General features: G+C 39.6%; 2 protein-coding genes and 1 pseudogene across 17 annotated transcripts in view; 2 read left to right on the top strand and 1 right to left on the bottom strand.

The window, feature by feature from the left end:
* TTC23 (tetratricopeptide repeat domain 23) overlaps nt 1–15,737 on the bottom strand; it is a 113,882-nt gene extending 98,145 nt beyond the window's left edge. For 2 of the 7 annotated variants that reach the window (XM_063640067.1, XM_063640065.1), the window contains exon 1: nt 13,908–14,027. Coding sequence is in view for 2 of the 7 variants with exons in the window: in XM_063640066.1 (XP_063496136.1) it covers nt 14,113–14,290; nt 15,595–15,737 (321 nt within the window). In the remaining 5 variants the exon portion in view is untranslated. Of the gene's footprint in view, nt 1–13,660; nt 13,678–13,907; nt 14,073–14,112; nt 14,291–15,594 lie in introns of those variants that run through there. The other 5 variants (XM_063640066.1, XM_063640068.1, XM_055277106.2 and 2 more) reach the window with 5 other exon arrangements.
* The window catches only part of LRRC28 (leucine rich repeat containing 28), a 139,694-nt gene continuing 127,474 nt past the window's right edge, over nt 13,920–26,139 (top strand). For 2 of the 9 annotated variants that reach the window (XR_008657567.2, XR_008657565.2), the window contains exons 1-2: nt 15,779–15,981; nt 20,358–20,585. Coding sequence is in view for 5 of the 9 variants with exons in the window: in XM_063640071.1 (XP_063496141.1) it covers nt 20,418–20,585 (168 nt within the window). In the remaining 4 variants the exon portion in view is untranslated. Of the gene's footprint in view, nt 14,174–15,776; nt 16,204–18,627; nt 18,683–20,357; nt 20,586–26,139 lie in introns of those variants that run through there. The other 7 variants (XM_063640071.1, XR_008657568.2, XM_055277110.2 and 4 more) reach the window with 7 other exon arrangements.
* On the top strand, nt 22,032–24,715 carry LOC134736759 (endoplasmin-like; annotated as a pseudogene). The gene has a single exon (XR_010120987.1). The product of XR_010120987.1 is annotated as an endoplasmin-like (transcript).

Raw genomic sequence — 26,139 nt, 5'->3', positions numbered from 1 at the left:
TCTCAACACTCAAGAAAACAGCTCTCTATACAAATGGGCAATTTATTTATTTATTTATTTTTTGAGAGGGAGTCTCACTCCTTCGCCTAGGCTGGAGTGCAGTGGTGTGATCTCGGCTCCCTGCAAGCTCCGCCTCCTGGGTTCACACCATTCTCCTGCCTCAGCTTCCCGAGCAGCTGGGACTCCAGGTGCCTGCCACCATGACCGGCTAAATTTTTTTGTATTTTTAGTAGAGACAGAGTTTCACTGTATTAGCCAGGATGGTCTCGATCTCCTGACCTCGTGATCCGCCCACCTCGGCCTCCCAAAGTGCTGGGATTACAGGTGTGAGCCACCGCACCTGGCCAAAAATGGGCAATTTATTTTAACAGATGCTTCATCAAAGAAGATATACCAAGAACAAATAAGCACATGCTTTATATTCAACATTATTAGGCATTAGGGAAATGCAAGTTAAAACCACAATGAGATGTCACTCATCAATTAGAATGACTAAGATTAAAAAGACTTATTGTAGTAAGTGTTGATGAGGATGGGAAATAACTGGAACTGTCATACACTGTTGCTGGAAATGTAAAATGGTATACCACTTTGGAAAACAGTTTGGCAGGGTTTGAAAAAAAAAAAGCTGGTAAAATAAGGCCAGGCACGGTGGCTCATGCCTGTAATCCCAGCACTCTTGGAGGTGGAGGCCGGAGGGTCACCTCAGCTCGGGAGTTTGGGACCAGCCTGGGCAACATGGCAAAACTCTGTCTCTACAAAAAATACAAAAATTAGCCGGGTGCAGTGGCATGTGCCTGTAGTCTCAGCTACTCTGGAGGCTGAAGCAGGAGGATGGCTTGAGCCTGGGAGGAGCAGACTGCAGTGAGCCAAGATCACACCATTGCACCCCAGCCTGAGAGACGGAGGAAGACACTGTCTCAAAAAACAAAACAAAACAAAACAAAATTATAGTAAAATATGTATATATAAAATATACATATATATTTAAAATAAAATTTCTCATTTTAACCTTTTCATTTTTTTCCCTTACTTCACGTGGCCATTTTAAGCATTTTTTTTTTTTTTTCGTTTGTTTTTGTTTTTGAGACGGAGTCTTGCTCTGCTGCCAGGCTAAAGTGCAGGGGCACGATCTTGGCTCACTGCAATCTCCGCCTCCTGGGTTCAAGCAATTCCCCTGCCTCAGCCTCCCGAGTAGCTGGGACTACAGGCACGCACCACCACGCCCAGCATAATTTTTTGTATTTTAGTAGAGATAGGGTTTCACCATGTTGGTCAGGATGGTCTCAATCTCCTGACCTCGTGATCCGCCTGCCTTGGCCTCCCAAAGCGCTGGGATCACAGGCATGAGCCACTGTGCCCAGACCATTTTAACCATTTTTAAGTGTGCAGTTCAGTGACATTAAGTAAATTCGCATTGTTGTACAACCATTACCACTGTCCATCTCCAGAATTTCCTTCATCTTGCAAAACTGACACTCTGTACTCATTAAACAATAACTTCCTATTCCTCCTACCCTCCCCCTCTGGCAACACCCATTCTACTTTCTGTCTCTGAATTTGACTGCTCTAGGTACTTTGTATGTGTGGAATCATACATTATTTTGCCTTTTGTGACTGCTTATGTCTCTTAGCATAATGCCTTCAAAGTTCATCCATATTGTAGCATGTCAGAATTTCCTTTCTTTTTAAGGCTAAATACTATACAACATATTGTGTTTATACATTTATCCATTAATGAACACTTGGGTTGCTTCCACCTTTTAGCTATTGTGAATAATGCTGCTGTTGAACATTAATGTACAAGTATCTCTTTGGGTTTCTGCTTTCATTTTTGGGAGGTACGTGCCCAGAAGTGAAACTGCTGGATCATATGATAATTATGTTTTTAATTTTTTGAGGAAACATCGTATTGTCTTCCACAGAGACTATGCCATTCTACATTCCCACCGGCAGAGCACAAGGGCTCCAATTCCTCCACATTCTCGACAAAACTTATTCTCTGTTTTTAATAATAGCCATCCTAATGGATATGAAGTGATATCTCATGGTGGCTTTGATTTGCAGTTCCCTAATGACTAGAGATACTGAACATCTTTTCATGTACTTATTGGCCATCTGTATACTTACTTTGGATAAATGTCTATTGGAGTCCTTTTCTCACTTTTTTTTTTTTTTTTGAGACAAGGTTTTACTCTGTCACCCAAGCTGGAGTGCAGTGGTGTGATCGCAGCTCACTGCAGCCTACAACTCTTGGGCTCAAGTGCTCCTCCTGCCTCAATCTCTGTTTCCCCGGCTGGTCTCCAACTCCTGGGCTCAAGTGATCCTCCTGCCTTGGCTTCCCAAAGTGCTGGGATTATAGGTGTGAGGCACTGAACCTGGCCCTTTTCCCACTTTTTGTTTTTGTTGTTCTAGTTATTGTTGATCTGTAGGATTTCTTTGTATATGCTAGACCTTAACCCCTTATCAGATACCCAATTTGTAGATGTTCTTTCATTCCATGGATTACCTTTTGTTGATTATTGTCCTGTTTTTGCACAAAAGTTTTCAATTTTGAAGTAGCCCAATTTATTTATTTTTTATTTTGTTGCCTTGGCCTCTGGTGCCATATCTGACAGTTTCTTAATAAGTTAAACATACACTTAGTACAGGAGTCATCATTTCACTCCTAAGTTTTTTTTGTTTTGAGACAGAGTTTCACTCTTATTGCCCAGGTTGGAGTGCAATGGCACAATCTTGGCTCACTGCAACCTTCGCCTCCTGGGTTCAAGCAATTCTCCTGCCTCAGCCTCCAGAGTAGCTGGGATTACAGGTGCCCGCCACCATGCCCAGCTGATTTTTGTATTTTTAGTAGAGACGGGGTTTCACCATGTTGGCCAGGCTGGTCTCAAACTCCTGACCTTAAGTGATCCACCTGCCTCAGCTTCCCAAAGTTCTGGAACTACAGGCATGAGCCACCATGCCCAGCCAACTCCTAAGTATTTACATGAGAGAAATGAAAACATACATTATAAAAAGACTTACATACAAATGTTCATAGAATTTTTATTTTTAATAGCTAAAAAACTAGAAAAAAAAACCCAAATGTCTATAAATGGGTAAATGGGTAAGCAAACTGTGGTATAGCTATACAATGAAATACTACTCAGTAATAAAAAGGAATGAATATGTTACAACATGAATAAATCTCAAAATAGTTATGCCGAGTGAAGAAGTTAGGCAAAATAGAGTACATATTGCATGATTCCATTTATAGAAATTTCAATGAAATCTACTCCAATGTATAATGACCAAAAGCAGATCAGTGATTACCTTGAATTGGGCTAAGGAGGTGGTATGACGGGGACGGGACACAAGAGGGAGGAAGATGTAGGAAAGGGTGGAGTGGAGGGATTACAAGGGGCATGAGGAAACTTTTTGCGGTGGTGGATATGCTCATTATCTTGACTGGTTGCGGTTTCTTGGGTGTACACATATGCTCAAACTTAGCAAATTGTATACTTTCATGCCAATTAATAAAACTGCTAAAAATCATATATATAGATTAGCCTTTCAGAGATCCCTCCCCATTCTTCCTCTTCAAACTCCAATTCCATTATTTACTATAGATAACATTTTAAATTTCATCCTATTGCAACTTCTTTATTTATTTTTTATTATTATTTGAGATGGAATCTCACTCTGTCACCCAGGCTGGAGTACAGTGGCACGATCTCAGCTCACTGCAACCTCTGCCTTCCAGGTTCAAGCGATTCTCCTGCCTCAGCCTCCCAAGTAGCTGAGATTACAGGCACGCACCACCATGCCTGGCTAATTTTTTTCTTTCAGTAGAGATGGGGTTTCACCATGTTGGCCAGGTTGGTCTTGAACTCCTGACCTCAAGTGATCAGCCCACCTCGGCCTCCCGAAGTGCTGGATTACAGGCATGAGCCACTGCACCTGGCCACAACTCATTTATTTATTTGTTCCACAACTATTTACTGAATTCTGGCTACAAACAATGCACCAGGCTAATGTACTACGTGGAAAACAATAACCCCAAGAAATGTAAAATAGAGCAGGAAAAAAGATGAGGTACACATTAGCACAGTACTAGGTGCTAAAATTGCTAGAAGAGTGGCAAGTGCTAAGACTTCAGAAATGGGAATCATTGCTGCTGCAATGACCTTGCTTGTTTGGCTAAAAAGACTCCAGAGAATAAGGAGGGAGAAGAGAAAGCATCCCAAGCAGAGTGAATAATTAGAAAAGGCTTGGAAGTGGGAAAGTGAAATAAATACATGGCTAACTGCTGGTGGTTCAATTTGGTGTATGTGAAATGAGGCTACAGAACAGCATTTTGCAAGCCAATTGCTGCAGTACACCAGAGCCACAAGACATTAATGTACATTCCATCAAGGAGGGTTATTGACAGAGGTGATCAAATGAGTTGGTAAACACAAATATTGGTTCCACAAAAGGAGGATTTTGTGATCAAATAAATGGGTAAACAGGTCTTCTCAAAACTTTAATATAATACCTTGTGAATATCCCAGAGTGGGTACAGTATACAGCACTTTTCCAGTCTTTTTTTGACCATGAGATTATCTTTTTTCTTGAGCACCTATTAAATCTTATGGAAATAACACTTTAAAAACATTTTTTGGGAAACCCTGAGCTAGAGGAAAAGTAAAATGCTGGATTTCAGGCTAAGAAGGCATTCATTCATTTCAGGCTAAGAGTTTGATTGACTCTTTTCCTCATAAAGCTTATACAGCACAAAAATATGAAAAAGAGAAAGAAGGAATCAGCCAAAGGTCCAACTGTGAGAATGCTAGAGAGGCTGATCTACAATGCAGGTGGTGTTCTCATTCCTGGGTACCTCTTAAAAATGTTAAAGGTCGGCCGGGCGTGGTGGCTCACGCCTATAATCCCAGCAGCACTGTGGGAGGTCGAGGCATGCAGATCACAAGGTCAGGAGTTCAAGACCACTCTGGCCAACACAGTAAAAACCCGTCTCTACTAAAAATACAAAAATTAGCCTGGTGTGGTGGCATGTGCCTGTAGTCCCAGCTACTCTGGAGGCTGAGGCAGGAGAATCGCTTGAACCAGGGAGGTGGAGGTTGCAGTGAGCCGAGACCACACCATTGCACTCCAGCCTGGGTGATAGAGTGAGACTCTGTCTCAAAATAAATAAATAAATAAATAAATAAAAAATAAAAATAAATAAATAAAAATGTTAAAGGTCAATACTTCAGGTTTAACATGAAAGCTTTGCCTACACCCTGTTGTACAGAGACACAGTGCTATTTGAGATCCTAAGATGTTGGCTAACATTTTTCTAATAACTTCTTGCCTTATGCTTCCTCATCTGTTCAACCCCACTGGCTGATAAGATGACCATTTCAACAGGTGCTGCGGTGTAGAGAAAGAGCAGTAGCCAGAGATGGAGAATCTGAGATTCAAGAACCTGTGCTGTCCCAACTACCCATGTGATTTGGGCAATACCAACTAATATATACATAACACTTTATACTTTCACGTATTTTATCTCATGTGGTCCTTACAACCACGTAAGGTACAGAGGGTAGGTATTATCACCCCCTTTTTATAAATAAAGATGATGAAATGTACCTAAATCAGTTGCACATCACAAAGCCAGAATTAGGACCCTGGTCTTCTCATAATTTGGGGGTTTCCCATGACATCATCCTGCCTTTCACTGACCACAGTCTACAGCAGTGAGAAGCAAATGCTGTTGCTTTGGAAACCTAAGCCTGCATTTTAAAAAGTGATCATACATTTTTATAAACAGGAATGCAACACCTTTAATAGATTTAACTATATTTTCTTATCTTCCATTTAGGGGGAGGCAGAAAAGAAAGTTTAAAGATGAAATAAGTAAGATGCCCTGCAGTATTTGTTATTCTGGGCCTCTGAACCTAGTGTTAAACTTCGAAATGGATTTAACTTTTCTTTTTTGGCTTAATTGTAAAAACTGGCTTGTCTCATGCTGCCTTTTAATATTGCATCCTTAAAAGAGAGGTTATATTTATTCTGAGCACTCATAGGCTCATCTAACTTGTATATACTTTTTTTTTTTTTTTGCCAGTTAAAAAAAATTGAGCCATCATTTTAAAATTAGGAGTTTCACATAAAGATGTAGATTTTGGGGTTTCTGACTTCCTTTGAAAACTCAGAATACTTGTCAACACTAGATCTATGCCACCACAGGCAGTAATCAGCTAGGGAAGAGGGGTAGCTGCCCTGGGGGCAAGGGTACCCTCCAGTTTGCCTGTTGCCACCAATCCCTATTGGCTACCGGACATGAAGGCAGCAAAGTCGTTCCCATTTGTCATTGTTCTTGTGTCTTATTGTAGGAAAGTAGGTCTCTGTATCCATTTCTCTCTTTCAAAGTGAAAGGCCAACAGAGAAGGATATAAATTTCCTGGCCAACACCACTCATTTTCTGTTATTTCGTCTAATCTAAAGCACCACAGACTATAAAGATGCTGCTTTTTTATACACCATTTGACTTGCAATTGTAAAGTTCACTCTAATTTCAGAGATGTTCAAATGCCAAAAAAAAAGTACGTCTCTGAATCAATGAAAGGAGGAGGTACGTTACCTGTCTGGCTTCTAGAGGCATTTGAGTCTGTGGCCTTACTTTAAATGTACGGGTTTCAATGTATGTGGCATCACACAGTAACATCCTCAACATAAAAACATGCTTCTCAGGCAGGGCGGGGGGGCTCACGCCTGTAATCCCAGCACTTTGAGAGGCTGAGGCGGGCAGATCACCTGAGGTCAGGAGTTCGAGACCAGCCTGACCAACATGGAGAAACCCTGTCTCTACTAATACAAAAAAATTAGCCAGGTGTGGTGGCGCACACCTGGTAATCCCAGCTACTCGGAGGCTGAGGCACAAGAATCACTTGAACCCGAGAGGTAGAGGTTGCAGTGAGCCGACATTGTGCCATTGCACTCTACCCTGGGTAACAAGAGCGAAACTGTCTCAAACAAACAAACAAAAAACATGCTTCTCAGTTCACTTACTTTGAGTTACACGCTTATCATCAGCCACTTTTCTTTGTAGTAGCTATAGCTGGGGCTTCAAATTTCATCAGACATCAGCCCTGGTCCCACAAACCATCCTCTTCCTGCCAGGTGTGGGTTCAGCTTTCTAGGCCTCTGAATCACAACTGCCAGTGAGACCTACTCAGTCAGTTGATACTGTTCCTTCTGCCAGAGCTGCCCAGTAGAATGTTAAAGCACATAATCAGCCCCAGATCAGAGTGTTAGGAAGAAGAGGTCTGAAGTGGAGTCTCAGTCTTCCATTTCCAAGTGGTGATGTTCAAAATAATAACTGAAATAGCAGGAGGGCCAACCAATCTATATAGGTGCCAACTAGGCTGGAGCTCGGTTCTGAAGGTCCCCTGCTTTTCCAGGTGTGAACCTTTGGATGCTGACTTGTGGAGAGATGTAGGGGAGCCTGAGGAAGGGGCAGGGGCCCTCAGGGCAGTGGCTTTTAGGAAATAAAAAACCTCATCAATCAGGGACAGTGGCTCATGCCTGTAATACCAGCACTGTGGGAGGCTGAGACAGGTTGATGGCTTGAGCCAAGGAGTTCAAGGTCAGGCTGGGCAACATGTCAAAATCCTGTCTCCACTAAAATTGCAAAAATTAGCTGGGTGTGGTGGCGCTCGGCTCCTCCAGCTACTCGGGAGGCTGACGGGGGAGGATTGCTTGAGCCCAGGAGGCAGAGGCTACAGTGAGCTGAGATCACACCACTGCACTCCAGCCTGGGTGACAGAACAAGACCCTGTCTCAGAACAAAAAAATAAAAATAAAAATAAAAAGCCATTATGACTAGTTTCTTAACTAGTGAAAGTGTACACTAGTTAAGAAGCAACCTTACCCATATGTAAGCTAACGCACTGGAAAAACACCCTAAAAAGATAAAAAATACTGAAAAAATACTGATAAAAAATAACAGAAAAATGGAAAATCTGAATAGATCTATAACAAGTAAAAAAATTAAATTAGTAATTAAAAACATTTATACAAAGTTAAGCCCTGGCTCAGATGGCATCAGTGATGAATTCTACCAAACCACTAAAGAAAAAATAACATGAGTATTTTGAAAACTCTATCAGAAAATAGAGAAGGAAACTCTCACTTGTTCTATGCGGTCAGTATTACCCTGATATCAAAGCCAAAGACATCACAAGAAAATAACAAATGAATATCCTTCATGAACATGGACACAAAAATCCTCAACAAAATATTGGCAAACCAAATCTAGCAACATATACAAAGGATAATACATTATGATCAAGGGGGGTTTATCCTAGGAATGGCAGGTTGGTTTAACATCTGAAATCATTAATATAATATGCTATACAATAGAATATGGTCACAAACCATCTGATCATCTTGGTAGATGCAGAAAACACATTTGGCAAAATCCATTATCCAATCATGATTAAAAAAACTTCCCCAACCTGATAAAAGGCTGATAAAAGCCTGATTTTACAAATCAAAGTGGATTAAAGACTTAAATATAAGACCTGAAACTACGAAATTACCGAAAGAAAACACTGGGGAAACTCTCTAGGACAGTGGTCTGGGCAAAGACTTCTTAAGAAAGATCTCAAAAGCACAGGCAACCAAAACAAAAATGGACAAATGGGATCACATCAAGTAGAAAAGCTGCTGTATAGCAAAGGAAACAATCAGCAAAGCGAAGAGACAACCCACGGAATGGGAGAAAATATATGTAAACTACCCATCTGACAAGGGATTAATAACCAGAATATATAAGGAGCTTAAACAAAACCCAATAGGAAAAAAATCTAATAATCTGATTAAAAAGTGAGCAAAAGATCTGAATAGACATTTCTCGAAAGACATGCAAATAACCAACAAGTATATGAAAAAATACTCGACATCACTGAGCAGCACAGAAAGGCAAATCAAACTACAATGAGCTCATCTCACCCCAGCTAAGATGGCTTCTATTAAAAAGGCAGTAACGGACGCTGGTGAGGATGTGGAGAAAGAGGGACACTCATACACGGTTGGTGGGAATGCAAGTTATTACAGCCACTATGGAGAACAGTATGGAAGTTCCTCAAAAAGCTAAAAATAGAAGAACTACCATATGATCCAGCAATCCCACTGCTCCATATATATCCAAAAGAAAGGAAATCAGTATATCAGAGATATCTGCACTCCCATGTGTACTGCAGCTCTACTCACAACAGCCAAGATTTGGAATCAGCCTAAATGTTCATCAACACATGAATGGATAAAAAAATGTGGTAGATATACACACAAAACAGAATGAAATCCTGTCATTTACAGCAACATGGATGAAACTGAAGGACATTATACTAAGCGAAATTAACCAGGCAGAGAGAGACAAATTTTGCATGTTCTCACTCATTTATGAGAGCTAAACATTAAAACAACTGAACTCATGAAGACAGAGAGTAGAATGATGATTACCAGAGGCTGGGAAGGGTATTGGGCAGGGAGGGAAAAGTGGGGATAGTTAATGGGTACAAAACGTAGTTAAATAGAATGAATAAAATCTAGTACTTGATATCACAACAGGGTGACTACAGTCAACAATAAGTTATTGTATATTTTAAAATAACTAAAAGAGTAGAATTGGAATAATTCTAACACAAAGAAACGATAAGTGCTTGAGGACACAGATACCCAATTACTCTGATGTGATTATTATACATTGTATGCCTGTATCAAAGCATCACACGTATCTCATAAATATATACACCTACTGTGTACTCACAAAAATTAAAAATTAAAAAACAAAACCAAAAAAACCTGATTTACAAAAACCTAAAGCTAATATCATACTTAATGGAGCATGTTTGAATGTTTTCCCTCTAAGATTGGAAACAAGGCAAGAATGATTTCTCTCACCACCTGTAGTCAAGGTTGTGGATATTACAGTCAGAGCAACAGGCAAGAACAACAAATTAAGGCATGAAGGTTAGAAGGGGAGAAATAAAACATTATTATCAGATGACATAACCCTCTATGTAGAAAATCCTAAGGATTCCACAATAAATAAACAAATAACCGCCCCCCCCGCATTAGAACAACTAAATAAGTTCGGCAAGGCCATAGGATACACAATAAATAAATAAAATTGTATTTTTATATGTCAGCAATAAATAATCTGAAAATAAAATTAAGAAAACACTTTGATTCAAAACAGGATAAAAGAGAATAAATATGTAGGAATAAACTTAACAAAAGAAATACAAGACTTGTACAATGAAAATCATACATTATCGAAAGAAATTAAAGATCTAAATACATGGACATTCCATGTTCATGGATTAAAAGCCTCAATGTTAAGATAGAATACTCCTCAAATTGATGTATAGATTTAACGTAATATCCATCAAAACTCAGCTTTTTTTTGCAGAAATTAACAAGTCGATCCTTATTATGGATCAATTAAGATGGAAATACGAGACCAAGAATAAATGAAACAATCTTAAAAAAGAAGAAGTTGGAGGACTCACACTTCCCATTTTTAAAATGTACTACAAAACTAAAGTAAAAGTAATCAAAAGTGTTGTACTTAAAAATTTTCAGTTATAAGGTAAATAAGTTCTAGAGATATACAGCATGGTAACTATAGAAAATAATTGAAATTTGTTAAGATCTTAGATGTTCTCATCACACACACAAAAATGGTAATTATGTCAGGTGATTAATGTGTGAGCTAGCTTTATTGTGGGAATCATTACAAAAGGTATACTTATATCAAAACACCATGATGGTTACCTCAAATGTATATAATTTTTAGTTTGTCAATCATATTTCAATAAAGCTGGGGAAAAGACCCCCCCCAAAACAATGTGGTGGTACTGGCATAAGAAATGACATATAGAGGCCGGGCATGGTGGCTCATGCCTGTAATCCCAGCACTTCGGGAGGCCGAGGTGGGCGGATCACTTGAGGTCAGGAGTTCGAGAACTGCCTGGCCAACGTGGTGAAACCTTGTCTCTACTAAAAATACAAAAAATTAGCTGGGCATAGTGTCGGGCACCTGTAATCCCAGCTACTCGGGAGGCTGAGTCAGGATAATCGCTTGAACCCGAGAGGCGGAGGTTGCAGTGAGCTGAGATTGAGCCACTGTAGTCCAGCCCGGGTGACAGAGTGAGACTCCGCATCAAAAAAGAAAAAAAATTATTAACATGGGCTGGTGCGGTGGCTCATGCCTGTAATCCCAGCACTTTGGGAGGCCAAGGCAGGTGGATCACGAGGTCAGGAGTTCGAGACCTGCCTGGCCAACATGATGAAACTCCGTCTCTACTAAAAATACAAAAAATTAGCCAGGCGTGGTCGTGGGCACCTGTAATCCTAGCTACTTGGGAGGCTGAGGCAGGAGAATTGCTTGAACCCAGAAGGCAGACACTGCAGTGGGCCGAGACCACGGCACTCTGCACTAGAACCTGAGCGACAGATCAAGACTCAGTCTCAAAAAAAAAAAAATCAGTAACAAGATGACAACCCAATTAAAAAAACAGGCAAAATATTTGAAAGACATTTTACAAAAGAAGATATATGGATAGTCAATAAGCACATGAAAAGATGCTTCATATCATCAGTCATCAGGAAAATGCAAATGAAAGCTGTAATAAGATACCACTTAAAATCCAGCCGAATGACTACAATGAAAAAGACAGATCATAAGGAGTGTCGGTGAGGATGTGGACAAATTGGAACCCTCATACGCTCTGGTGGAAATGTAAAATGGGGAATTCACCTTGGAAAGCAGTTGTGTAACACCTCAAAAAGTTACACCCAGAGTTACCATATGACAGTAATTCTACACGTAGATATACACCCAAGAAAACTGAAAATACACGTTCATACAAAACTTGTACCCATCTTCATAGCAGCATTATTCATAATAACTAAATACTGTACTGTATTTACTGTAACACAATTACAATTAGTAAAATTAAACACTATAATTAAATACTAGAAGAAATTCAAATGTCTGTTAATTGGTACTGTTAAATAAAATGTGGGCTTGTCATAGAGTGGATTGTTACTTAACAATAAAAAGGAATGAAGTAATGAGACATACTACAACATGGATGAACCTCAAAAACATGCTAAGTAAAAGAAACCAGATGCAAAGAATCACATAATGTGTAATTCCATTTACATGCCCAGAAAAGGTAAATTTATAGACAGAAAGTTTTTTAGTGATTGGGGCTAGGAATAGGAAACCAGGACTTGCCTGCAAATGGGCACAAAGTATTTTTTTAGGATGATGAAAACTTTCTAAAATTGGAATGTGGCGATGGTTGTACAACTCTATTATATTTTCTAAAACAATCATTGAGTTATATCCTTAAGACAAATGAACTTTATAATATATATACTTCATTTAAACTGTTAAAAATAGCTATGAAACCACAATGCAGTTTTATGTGTAATTCTGGTTTTTATACATCTTATGACAAGACTTTTATAAAGATGGGGCAACCGTGATTCCCCAAGACAATGTGGCAGAGGTCCCCAAAAATCTTAAATAAGTAAACTCAATGCTTTCGAAGACTACAAAGAAATGCATCAAAATTTATATTATTCAACAATGATAAGGTAAATGTATTCGGGTAAGAAGCATGGTTACTAATCTGTGTGCCAGTATTTACATAGTATGGGGCCCCTTAGCTTCTGGTCTCTGCTCTTGTAGCCATCTTAAATTACACTGTCAGTTTTATTGTCTTCAAATATTACTTTCATAAGGTGTGCCTCCTGTTCCAAGCACAGGAACAAAACCCCTGATTTTGGGAATTCCGGCTCTTCATATTTCTCATGTTGCTTTTTAAAATTTTTAACCAAAGCTTCCAAATGAACCTTCTGCCGCAGTCACAGCCAACTCTTCCTCAGGCTGCACATATTTGCTAACAACTCACTCACTAGTAGGGATGCCACTTCCCTTCATTTCTCTCTGAAATTCTGCCCATTGCTCAGGCCCAAATTGAGTCTTACCCATACTGTGAAGCCTTCTCTGAATAATTCATCTCACACTGAACTGAGCTCCTGAAGTACCTGTGCCCTGCAACAGTCATCTGGGCATCAAGAACTGTTCAGAAGTTTTAGTTTAAATCTTCTGAGCCTCATTTGTCCCTGTTCTTGAGGGGCTGGATTTTATTACTTTATATTCTCCTATATGGATTAACATAGGCAACTCAAGAAATAGTTATTCATGTTTATCAATGTTTCCTTGATAAATTCTCTTTTATATTTGTTTTAATTAAAAATGTCATTTTTGAAAATACAATGCTGGATTTCTTTTTTGAGAATTTATCCTTACATGCTGATTTTGCTTCAGGTATCTGTAGTATGTTTTGTTTAACCATTAGCAGATCTGTCCCTGGAATCCCTAATCCACAAATATACACAAAATTTGGGTTCAAGCAACTCTATTTTCTCTTATATCTTTTAATAGATATATTATCTATTATGCCAGGTATGACAATATACAAACAAAAATATCCATTTAAAAATTACCATATTACTAAATGTCCTTCTAAATCCACACTTAAGCAACAATAACGAAGCACAGTTTCTTAAAGTAGAAAACGATCTATAATTAATCTTATTATCTTGCCTCCTTTACCTTTCAAAAATCCACTGATAATCTGGGCATGATGCTTTCAAACTTCACCCTAAAGAGAAAAATGCTCTCTGAACACTCTTCTTCCTGCTATCTTTAAATTGTGCCTGTATTTTCTCTGCTTTCCCTTTGACACTCAATCACTCCTTTAAAACTTGTAAAAAAAACCGGAAAAGTTTCTGTAACTCTCCAATCTCCAACTATGTCGTAAAATCTTTGCCAGTTTACTCAGTCTGCTGGAGAGGCTCACCGTTTCTTTTTCGAGCGAATTACACAGTTGTCTTGGCAGCGTGATTTGCCCTTTGGTTCCTGCTTTATCAGTTTGGTGATTCTTTGCACAGATTGATAACCATGAAAAAGTCTAAAGTAGGGCAGTTCCGGAGCAGCCTTTTCCCGTAAAGCAAGCGGGTACCTCACAAAACTCCAGGCAAAAGAATGAATGATAGACAACTCACCAATGGCAAGTGGAGAAGAGTATTTTGTCGAAGTTTCCAAACCAATCCTTGGGAGCCAGAGGTGGGAATTTTAAAATGAGGTCTTTTCCTTGGAATTTTCTTAAAGTGGTATCGTTGCCTGTTGATATTGAAGTTTGTCAAAGAATGTAAAATCAGCAGCTTAGAGGATTTTTTTCCCCTTTAAGAGAGACAAAACGTGCAAATTGATTCTCTATAAATTGAGAGAACTTCTAAGAGTGGCTGGTCATAAGATACTATCACATATAATCACTTGGTAACTTTTGTGTCAATTTGGGGAGGAGGTGAAGGTTATTTTAACGTGATTCATTTTTCATGATCAAATATCAGATATTAATCACTGAAAAACAGTATTTCCCATTTAAAAAAAGAAATGAAAACTAAGCGGCTAACATTACTTTGAAAAAACTGTTCTACTGTTAATCGTTTTTCTTTTTTGGGGGGTGTAACTCTTCATATATTAGCAGCAAGTCTATTTGGGCTGACCATTAAACACCCTAAGTATCTTTGTTTTTACACAAAATGTGAATTTCCTCATTTTAAGACCAGCAAAAAATTTCTGAGTGCCACGAATTCTTAGGTATTACGAAACTATCTTAGAAATACATGACATATACAACCATGCTATATACCTGAGTAGCTCTTGAAGACGATTTAATAGATAACTGATAAATATTTTATTATAACTCATACCTTGTTTTAAAACCAATGTTTTTTATTTAATATAACTCTGCTTTCTAGGTTATTCATCTCTATGAATAATTAAGTCAGCAACTGTAAAACTACTTCATTATAAAGTTGAGGTTCCTTGACAAGGAGCCTCGCTAATTAATAGGCTTTTCACAGAACAAAAAATATCAGCGATTGTAGTAGAGGAATATACTTTAAAATCTTCATTTCAGAAGGAAATTTGTCATATTAATGAGACAAATAAGAAGTGTCTTTTCAAGTATTTTAACAGTATAAAGCCCTCTTTCTTCGATGCTATTTCGCTGACATAGTAATTTTCGTCTTGAAGAAATACATATTGACGGTCTACTCAGTCAGGCTAGGAAATGTCATTGTATTTAACTCTCTAAATTGTTCCTGACCTTTTTAGCAATCTTTACTCAAAATAAACCTTGGGTGTTTGAAGGGCAGAGACTAGGTTACCTCCTCCTCATCTTTGTTATCTACCAGTGGGCAGTGACCCCTTAAATCCGGTGCTTAGACTCACTACTTGCTAACTAACGTTGGCTTCATTACATAAACCCACTGGCCTGTTTTTCAACCGTCAGACTGGTGCTGTTAGTCCCTGTGTCATGGGATTGCTGTCAAGGGTTCAACGAGATACTCTATAAATAGCTCTTAGAATGAACGCTCAACGTGTGCTACTGAATGAGAGGCCGAGTGACTGAATGAATGTATGAATGAAGGAACAGGTCAGTAACTGGCGGTTCCCGAGGTTGGAGCCGGCTAAATTACCCCTTCAAGACGCTAAGCAAAAAGCCACTCCGTCGACAACAAACCCTGCGCCGGAGCCGGAAGCAAGAGTAGAGCCGTAGGCGGGGCCAGCATAGAGGAAGTCGCGCTCTCGGCCAATACACAGATCTCTTGGCAAACGGCATTTCCCCGTGCCTATCGTGAAAGCGCGAGAACACAGGGGATTTTCGCGAGGTTCCGTGCTCCTCTCCCGCTCCCTCTTCCCCAGCTCCCCGTAGCGCGGGCTCCGCTCCTCCCCCGGAGCCCCGCCCCCGACGCCTGGCGCTCCGCCCCGCCCTCGCTCGGCTCCCTGCCCCGCCCCGCCCGCCTTCCCCCGCTTGTCTTCCAGCGCCGCCTGCGCTCCGGAGCGCTGGCTCTGCTGGCGCTGAGGTGAGTAGAGCTGTCCGCCTCGTCGAGTGATTCAAGTGGCAGGGCTCTCTGACTCGGCCCCCGGCGGGGACGCTCCAGACCTGGTCCTGCCAAAGCGTCCGGGTCCTGCCAAAGCAGCGAGTGGGACAGCGGGGCCGTCCGGGCCTCGGGTGGCCACAGCTGCCGGGTCCTCCTCGCACTCTGCGGCCCGCGGCCCCTGGGACCCGAGAGTCCTGATACCGGGTCCGTGAAATCCCTGCTGCTGGGCTCGCTGCTTCCCAGCTGTAACGATCTCAGTGGCTGGCTAACTCGGGCGAAACGGCGCCTGTTTTGCCTAAGACTCTGCCAGTGTTTGTTACCACAGAGCTGAGAAAATAGCCTTTTACAAATGCTTTTAATATGTAGCTTATAGTTCTCTAACCTCCAGCGTTAGGAAATTGGAATGCGTATTCAACTAAATTGAGTACGGGGAAGTCAGTCTAAGGGACTCCTTTCTTTCAAAATGCTCCTTAATATGTGTGGAATTTTGTTGAGAGGTTTTTGATGTTTTTGTTTTGTTTTAAATAATAAGATTGGTGTTCGCCTGTTGGAAAGCTTGTGTGTAGGTGCAGCTGTATACAGCTGATATTAAGTAATACTATTTGCCTTAACTACATAAGAGGTAGTATAACTATACACGAGGTAGTTTGCTTAACTAGGTAAGATGTAGTAAAGTGAAATGGCGTAAGAAAATTACCTTGTTAAAGGCTGCGTATGGCCCGTGAATGCATACTGCAAAACTGTGAGCATTTTTGATGCTTTATTGCTATTATTGGCAGTTTTAGGATTTCATTTGTTTAGATTTTATCTCCCAAACAGCCTTTGTAGCAATTTTAGCAGAGTGTAATGGAGTTTTTGAGGCAGCCAATCCCAGCCAGAACATTCAGAAGGAAAGCTGTCAGGTTACAGGGACCGTCTTATTGAATCTTCTCTCAGTGAGTGTGGTTTTGCATTATAGGGCGGCGGTGCACAGGCTTTGTAGTCAGTCCACCTGCGATGGAACTACCGCATGCTACCTTCTGAGAAACTCAGTTTCCTCCTCTACAAAACGGGCTACATAATGTCTATTGCAATGCATGGTTGTAAAGATTAGACATCCTTGTGGCATGTAGCAAGCTTATAGGCGCTCTCCGTGGTCTTGACATAGGTGGATGAGAAATCAACCTTGCAGTGTTCTTCCACATGTCATCGGACATCAGAAGGCCTACTTTAAAATTTCATTTTAAGTTCCTGGATACATGTGCAGAATATGCCGGTTTGTTACATAGGCAAACGTGTGCCATGGTGATTTGCTGCACCTATCAACCCATCACCTAGGTATTAGGAAGGGTTACTTTTAGTTACTGTGCTAGATGCACGTATGCAAGCGTGAAGAAAACAACGCAGTCCCTGCCCTCAGGATTTCTAAATAAGTTTCGGAAGGGTTTATTTACAGGCTTTTTGGCTTTATTGACAATAGACAGATGCAACGATAAATATTTAAATGACAAATTGTGAGGAGTCCTACGAAGAAAAAACAAACAGCCAAGTTCCTCTGAAAGAACACTAGGGGAATACTTTGGGATAGGGAAGTGATTTTTTTTTTTTTTTTTAAGACTGAGTCTCGCTCTGTCGCCCAGGCTGGAGTGCAGTGGTGTGATCTCGGTTTACTGCAAGCTCCGCCTCCCGGTTTCAAGCGATTCTCCTGCCTCAGTCTCCCGAGTAGCTGGGATTACAGGCGCCCGCCACCACACCCAGCTAATTTTTGTATTTTTAGTACAGGTGGGGTTTCGCCAAGTTGGCCAGGCTGGTCTCGAACTCCTCATCTCAGGTGATCCACCCTCCTCGGCCTCCCAAAGTGCTAGGATTACAGGCGTGAGCCACTGCGCCTGGCCTCGGGAAGTGATTTTTATGTTGAAATCTGGAGAATGATGAGATATTGCTTTCTAGGCTAAGAGGAGAGCAGCAAGTGCTGCTTGGGGTTGGTAGCTTTGAGGATTGGAAAAGCCCAGAAGCTTGGTGAGAAGCCAAGCAGAGTCGCTGGAGAAGTGGGTGGGGGCAGATGGTGAGGCACCCTCAAGGCCTAGTATGAGTTTGATTTTCTAAATAAGAAGTTTCTGAAAGGTTCATTTAGTAAGATGTGTGCCGGAAAGAGTGAGACGTAATTCGATGTACATTTTTAAAGGCCCATTGCTGGGATTAATGTGTTGGAAGTGACTAGAGTGGACACAGGGAGACCGCTAATAATGTTGGCCACGCAGGAGATGACAGTGGCTTGTGGTTTTGGCAGATGGAGAGATTTGGATGGATCTGAGATGTATTTGGGAGATAGAAGCCACTAGCCTTGTGGTAGATTGGAGGTGGTCAGAATATGAGAGGATGGAATCATTCATGACTTCCTGCTTCTCCGGCTTGAGCCACTGGGTGGATGGAGGGGTGAGCCGTTTACTGAGATGGGAAAAACTATGGAGATTCGGATTGGTGATGAAAATGGAAAGCTCTTTGAATGTGTTAAGTTTGAGATGGTTGTGAGACATCTAAACTGCTAACAGTTTACTAGTTCAGTGAATAATTACCTATGAAGTTTCACTTTCTACACAGAATCATTGATGTTATTTGTAGTCTACTTCCCTTTGCTTTACAGGTAGGAGAATTAAGATGTGGAAAGATTATCTTGCACAAAGTCACATATCTCATAAAATAGGTGAGTGAGTAGGTGGAATAAATGTGGAAAAGTATTGGATCCTTATGTGGCTTTGGAAATAGTATTTCATACTTGGCCTTTTTATATAAAATGGCAAGTGCTAGCTCATTAGCTAGGAATTAGAATTTGAAAATAATAAAATATAGCCAGAAAATTACAAAATACTTGTTTATTGAAAGCTTATATTGCTGCATTTTGTACTAATTTGGTATTAATTCCCGGTGAAAATCACTTTCCTTAAGAAAAAAAATTATTGAAGGGTACTTTCCAATAGAGAGTTGGGAAAAAGGGCTGAGGAAAACAGTCAAATCTTTAAGCAGATCTCAACTTCTTTGTAGTTGTTTCAGCATTTCCTTAGTATCCTGTGGAATCTTGTGAGTCAGTGTCTGTGAAGAACCCAAGCTTTGAAATCCACTGGACCTGGCATCAAACCCTTGCTTTTATCCCTTGTGAATGGTTTGACCTTGGACAAATTACTGAAGCCTTGAGTTTGTTTCTTTTTGTGTTAAGTGATGGTGAAGTTTGTTTTAGCTCTGTGCCTAGTGGATAAAATGGCAAATGTTACTTGTCGTCTTGCCCTTGTCAATTTTGGAGCTAGAAGAGAATTTATAATAATCTGCCCTGGACTCAGGCCTTTAAACCAGTACATTAATTGCTATCTCCATTCTATATATTAGGCAACTGGAGGCCCAGAGACATTGTAATATTATAGAATAATACAGGATTCTTGTTTCTGAGTGCAGTGTTTCTTCTTTCATTGAAATAATTTAAAATAATGAAACTGTGTGGCCCTGGATCTATTTCTTTGATGCCTCTGATAATCCATAAAGCTAAAAACAAAGAGGCAAGGCACAGTGGCTCGTGCCTGTAATCCCAGCACTTGGGGAGGCTGAGGTGGGAGGATTGCTTGAGCTCAGGAATTTGAGACTAGCCTGGGCAACACAGTGAGACCCCCATCTCTACAAACAAATAAAACAATTAGCTGAGTGTGGTGGTGCTGCCTATAGTACCAGCTACTTGGGAGGCTGAGGTGGGAGGATCACTTGAGCCCAGGAGTTGAGGCTACAGTGAGCTATGATTGAGTCACTGCACCCCAGCCTGGGCAACAGAGTGAGACCCTGTCTCTTAAAAAAAAATAAGAAGAAAGAAAAGAATAAAGAGATAGATAAAAAATCAGAATATAGGATAATATTTATATACTAGGAAGTGAAGAAAATGAAGCTATTAGTGCTCTAGATATAAATAATATATATTTTAATATTTTTGAAGTATCTTAAGCTAAATACAAAATGAGGTAGTTCATAAAAGAAATGGGGTTTGCTGCATTTGATTTTTAAGCTTCTCCTTTGGTTGCATGTTATGAAACTGGTCACTGTTTTTCTTAGACAAGGGTTCCTATCTCAAGTGCAAAAACTATTTTTTTCCATTAGGACTATTTCTAATAAGTAATAAATATTGCTTAATCAGATTATTTTTATTAAATTGTTACTCATTTTAATCTCCTCCTAAATATGTGTGACAATTTTAGTTATGAAAGTAAAATGTAGGATTGAATGTATCAATATAAGTATGTTTTTCAGTGTCTTCAAGTAGCTCTGTGTGCTAACTGGTTTATATGGCAATTCTTGTAAAAAAAAAATCTTACAATGAATAAATTTTCTTGTTCTCTTTATAGAAATGGACCAATTTTGACAAGATATAGTGCTGCAGCGTGCCTGATGGGATATATTCAGTCATGGCATCCGAACTTTGTAAGACGATCTCTGTGGCAAGGCTGGAAAAGCACAAGAATTTGTTCTTAAATTATAGGAATCTGCACCATTTTCCATTGGAGTTACTGAAAGATGAGGGACTGCAGTACTTGGAGAGACTCTATATGAAAAGGAACTCCCTGACATCCTTGGTACAGTATTATATTACACTACAAAAAACTATTTATACATGTGGTGCTGATCAAGATACATTTACATACCCTAAGGTATTCAGACCAAGACTTATATCCCCTGTTGTTATATATACAGTTAATATAAATACACACACAGGAGTTTCTCATTGGCTATGAATTTGTTATCCAAGTTCATGCAGTTATGAGGTTGCCAGAGAAGTTGTGGAGGAAAGCAAAATATTCACTCATGTATGACTGATAAAGTTAGTACCCATTCAGAAAGCTGTCTTCGTTTAGCATGTGCTTCTGTCCTGACTTGTAATTTGTTTGTGTGTTAAGCTTCTCAGGTGATTCTTGGATATTACAGCATTCACCAGACCAGTTAAAAAGTAAACAAGAGAAAGACCAACAATGCTTTTGAGATATAGGCATTACAGGGAGAATGATTTGAAAATTAAAGCATTAAGAGAGGCACTTGGGAAGCTTAATGTAACTTTTGAGTGTTTGAAAACAAAACCTTTATGATTGCCCTGTGAAAATCAAATGATTTTGAATTGGGCTAGCATACAATTTTTTGGAAAAAATTTTGCCACAAAGGCAACATTTAATTTGCTCTTTTTATGTTCCAAGAATAAGCACGTAGTTTTCATTATAATCTGAATTGTATTACATATAAGATAAACTAAAAGTTTTTCAGGAGAATGTCCAAATCAAGCTTTTTATTCCTATTATTTATTGTAAAATTTGGTCTCTGTATTAAATGGATTTACTTTGTATGGCCTTTTCTGGTTATCACTTAACCTTATTTGAATCTTACTTGAATTCTAGTTCTTACTCATTTTAGATGATTTATGAAATCTTACTACTTTGTGAATTCACCCATTCTTCATTCCCTTCCATATATTGGACTTTGCTAAATATCTGGAAAGTGTATCTTATTGGCTTCATGTATATGGCATGTTTTCCTGGAAAGGTTTTATTTAATCTATGTACAATGCCTATAGTGGGTAGAAAGCATTATAAAATTTGTTTATCTTTGCTCTGTCTGGAAGTAAATAGATATGTATGTTTTGTTCTTTTGTGATTGGCATATTGGCATATATGTTGAATGCCTACCTATATTTCTGAAATTAGATTTTTCAGTTTTCCAACTTGGAAAATCTATATGCAGTTATAGGAATCCTTTTCTGCAAAGTCATCATCCCATGATATGAAACCATATTAGTACTTTTTAACCCTTTAACGAGAAGTGGTATAAGAAATATTTTGACAAGGATTATAGCCTAGATTTTCCCATGTTTGTTCTTTATGTATAAAGAAAAATTTGTGAGTGGATTACTTATTAGCTATCTGCCATAGCCCAGTGGGGTAGACTTTGTTCAGAGAATTGACCTTTGCTTATAAAAGTTAAATTTGTAGGCGGACCACGCGGCCGGAGGTGTGAGGATCTGAGCCCAGGGGTGAGAGGGTGGAGGCGGCTCTTGCGATCAAAAGGGACTTGAGACTCACCAGCCACACGCCGTGAAGGCCCTGTGGGTGCTGGGCCTCTGCTGCGTCCTGCTGACCTTCGGGTCGGTCAGAGCTGTTGATGAAGTTGATGTGGAAGTTACAGTAGAAGAGGATCTGGGTAAAAGTAGAGAAGGCTCAAGGATGGATGATGAAGTAGTACAGAGAGAGAAAGAAGCTATTCAGTTGGATGAATTAAATGCATCACAAATAAGAGAACTTAGAAGTCGGAAAAGTTTGCCTTCCAAGCTGAAGTTAACAGAATGATGAAACTTATCATCAATTCATTGTATGACAATAAAGAGATTTTCCTTAGAGAACTGATTCTGACGCTTTAGTTAAGATAAGGCTGATATCACTGACTGACGAAAATGCTCTTTCTGGAAATGAGGAACTAACAGTCAAAATTAAGTGTGATAAGGTGAAGAACCTGCTGCATGTCACAGACACTGGTGTAGGAATGACCAGAGAAGAGTTGGTTAAAAACCTTGGTACCATAGCCAAATCTGGGACAAACGAGTTTTTAAACAAAATGACTGAAGCACAGGAAGATGGCCAGTCAACTTCTGAATTGATTGGCCAGTTTGGTGTCAGTTTCTGTTCCACCTTCCTTGTAGCAGATAAGGTTATTGTCACTTCAAAACACAACAACGATACCCAGTACATCTGGGAGTCTGACTCCAGTGAATGTTCTGTAATTGCTGACCCAAGAGGAAACACTCTGGGACGGGGAACAATTACCCTTGTCTTAAAAGAAAAAGCATTTGATTACCTTGAATTGGATACAATTAAAAATCTCATTAAAAATATTCACAGTTCATAAACTTTCCTACTTATGTACGGAGCAGCAAGACTGAAACTGTTAAGGAGCCCACGAAGGAAGAAGAAACAGCAAAAGAAGAGAAAGGAGAATCTTATGATGAAGCTGCAGTAGAGGAAGAAGAAGAAGAAAAAAGAAACCAAAGACTAAAAAAGTTGAAAAAACTGTCTGTGAATGGGAACTTATGAATGGTATCAAACCAATATGGCAGAGACCATCCAAAGAAGTAGAAGATGAATACAAAGCTTTCTGCAAATCATTTTCAAAGGAAAGTGATGACCCTGTGGCTTATATTCACTTTACTGCTGAAGGAGAATGTTACCTTCAAATCAATTTTATTTGTACCCACATTTGTTCCATGTGGCCTATTTGACGAATATGGATCTAAAAAGAACGATTACATTAAGCTCTATGTGCGCTGTGTATTCATCACGGACGACTTCCATGATATGATGCCTAAGTACCTTAATTTTGTCGAGGGTATGGTGGACTCAGATGGTCTCTCTTTGAATGTTTCCTGCAAGACTCTTCAGCAACATAAACTGCTTAAGGTGATTAGCAAGAAACTTGTTTGTAAAACTCTGGACATGATCAAGATGAGAAATACAATGATACTTTTTGGAAAGAATTTGGTACCAACATGAAGCTTGGTGCGATTGAAGACCACTCGAATCAAACATGTCTTGCTAAACCTCTTAGGTTCCAGTCTTCTCATCATCCAGCTGACATTACTAGCCTACACCAGTATGTGGCAAAAATGAAGGAAAAACAAGACAAAATCTACCTCATGGCTGGGTCCGGCAGAAAAGAGGCTGAATCTTCTCCATTTGTTTAGCGACTTCTGAAAAAGGGCTATGAAGTTATTTACCTCACAGAACCTGTGGATAAATACTGCATTCAGGCCCTTTCCAGAATGTTGCCAATGAAGGAGTGAAGTTTGATGAAAGTGAGAAAGCTAAGGAGAATCATGAAGCAGTTGAGAAAGAATTTGAGCCTCTACCCAATTGGGTGAAAGATAAAGCCCTTAAGGACAAGATTGAAAAGGCTGTGGTATCTCAGTGCCTGACAGAATCTCTGTGTGCTTTGGTGGCCAGCCAGTACAGGTGGTCTGGCAACATGGAAAGAATCATGAAAGCACAAGCACACCAAACGGGCAAGGACATCTCTACAAATTACCATGCTAGTGGGAAGAGAACATTTGAAATTCATCCCAGACATCCGCTAATCAGAGACATGCTTCGACGAATTAAGGAAGATGAAGATGATAAAACAGTTTTGGATCTTGCTATGGCTTTGTTTGAAACAGCAATGCTTCGGTCAGGATGTCTTTTACCAGACACTAAAGCATATGGAGATAGAATAGAAAGAATGCCTTGCCTCAGTTTGAACATTGATCCTGATGTAAAGGTGGAAGAACCCGAAGAAGAACCTGAGGAGACAACAGAAGGCAAAGAGCAAGACAAAGACAAAGAAATGGATGTGGGAACAGATGAAGAACAAGAAACAGCAAAGGAATCTACAGCTGAAAAAGATGAATTGTAAATTATACTCTCACCGTTTGGATCCTGTGTGGAGAGGGAATGTGAAATGTAAGTCATTTCTTTTGGGAGAGACTTGTTTTGGATGCCCCCCACCAGTCCCCTTCTCCCCTGCACTGTAAAATGTGGGATTGTGGGTTACAGGAAGAAGTGGGGTTTTTAGTTGATTTTTTTTAAACATACCTCATGAATGTAAATTTGTACTATTTAACTGACTATTCTTGATGTAAAATCTTGTCATGTGTATAAAAATAAAAAAGATTTCCTCCCCACCAAAAGTTAAACTTCTGGTCTTGTGGTAGTTTCTCAGCTTCAGTTTTTTATTTATGAAAATAAGAATCTACTGTCCAGTAAATTGATGTTTATAATAGCTTATGGTAATACATTTTATTTCTCTGCAACCTTTTTAATCATCAAAGATTAAATTGTTGTATGTGTTTCTAATGCTGTATGGATTTTACTTTGTTTTCTCTTAGCTGTGATATTTGATTTATGTATATTAAAGAACTTTGTAAACTATAAAGTGCTATACAGATATGAGGTGATGGTGGGAATAGTAGCAGTCATCCCAAAGCCCACCCATTGCCTGATTATATCAGATATATGACAGCTTACAGCACAGTTTTTGCAAACAGGTAAAACATTACTTTTCCTAGAGTGCTGAAAACTAGTGATTCTTAGGGCTTTTGGAATATTTGCTGTTGTTAAAATATAGTTCCTAAAGGAGAGTAGTGTGTGGAATTCTATTTACAACTGCAATACTGCCCAAAACTGGGGAAAACATTATTGAAAATATAGAGTATCTCGAATATGTTATTGCTTAATTGGCCTTTTCCTTATGGATTTTAAACAAGCTTGGGAATCTGTCAGTCACTTCCATTTTCATGTTGTTTTTGTGTTTCTTAGCATTTTTTTTGTTTGTTTCCTGTTAACATTTTTGCGTGTGTGTTAAATGCCTTCTCTCAGCATTTTCCTCCTTTCCTCTCCTACCCCTCAGCATATTAGGCCTCTTGCTGAGAAGAGAAGATGTTGCTAATACATAACCTCTACTCTTCTCCCTTTTGCCCCTCAGTCGCTCAAAGCCGTGTAGTGGCTTGTATTTGTAGGATGATTGCATGACAAAAGTCCACAACTTGGTGAATGCTCATGTTTAGAACTAAAGCACAAGAAAAAGCCTTTTTGCACATTTAAAAGAACTTTTCAATTACAAAACGGGTATATGCCCTTATGTCAAACAACATAGAGGCATATCTGGAAAGCAATCCTCTCTTTGTCCAGTTTGTGAAGCAACCAACATTAATAGTTGGATTGTATCCTTCTGCTTTGGTTCATTCATGCTGCCATAACAAAACACCATAAAATCAGTGGCTTATAAACAAATTTATTTCTTACTGCTCTCGAGGTGGGGAAGTACAAGATCAGGGTGCTAGAAGATTCGGTGTCTGGTGAGGTCTCTCTTCCTGGGTTCGTAGATGGTGCCTTCTTGCTGTGTTCTCACATGGTGGAAGGGGTCAAGGGTCTCTCCCCGACCTCTTTTAAAGGACATTAATTCCATTTATGAGGGCTCTGCTGTCATAATCTAATTGCCTCCCAAAGTTCCCACCTGTTTTTTTAATTTTAATTTTATTTTTAATTTTTTTTTTGAGATGGAGTTTCACTCTTGTTGCCCAGGCTGGAGTGCAGTGGCTCTATCTGAGCTCATGGCAAC

The sequence above is a fragment of the Symphalangus syndactylus genome, chromosome 5 (genome assembly GCF_028878055.3).
Source record: "Symphalangus syndactylus isolate Jambi chromosome 5, NHGRI_mSymSyn1-v2.1_pri, whole genome shotgun sequence".
In the NCBI taxonomy this organism is placed as follows: Eukaryota; Metazoa; Chordata; class Mammalia; order Primates; family Hylobatidae; genus Symphalangus; species Symphalangus syndactylus.
This window is presented reverse-complemented; position numbering and strand designations above follow the sequence as displayed.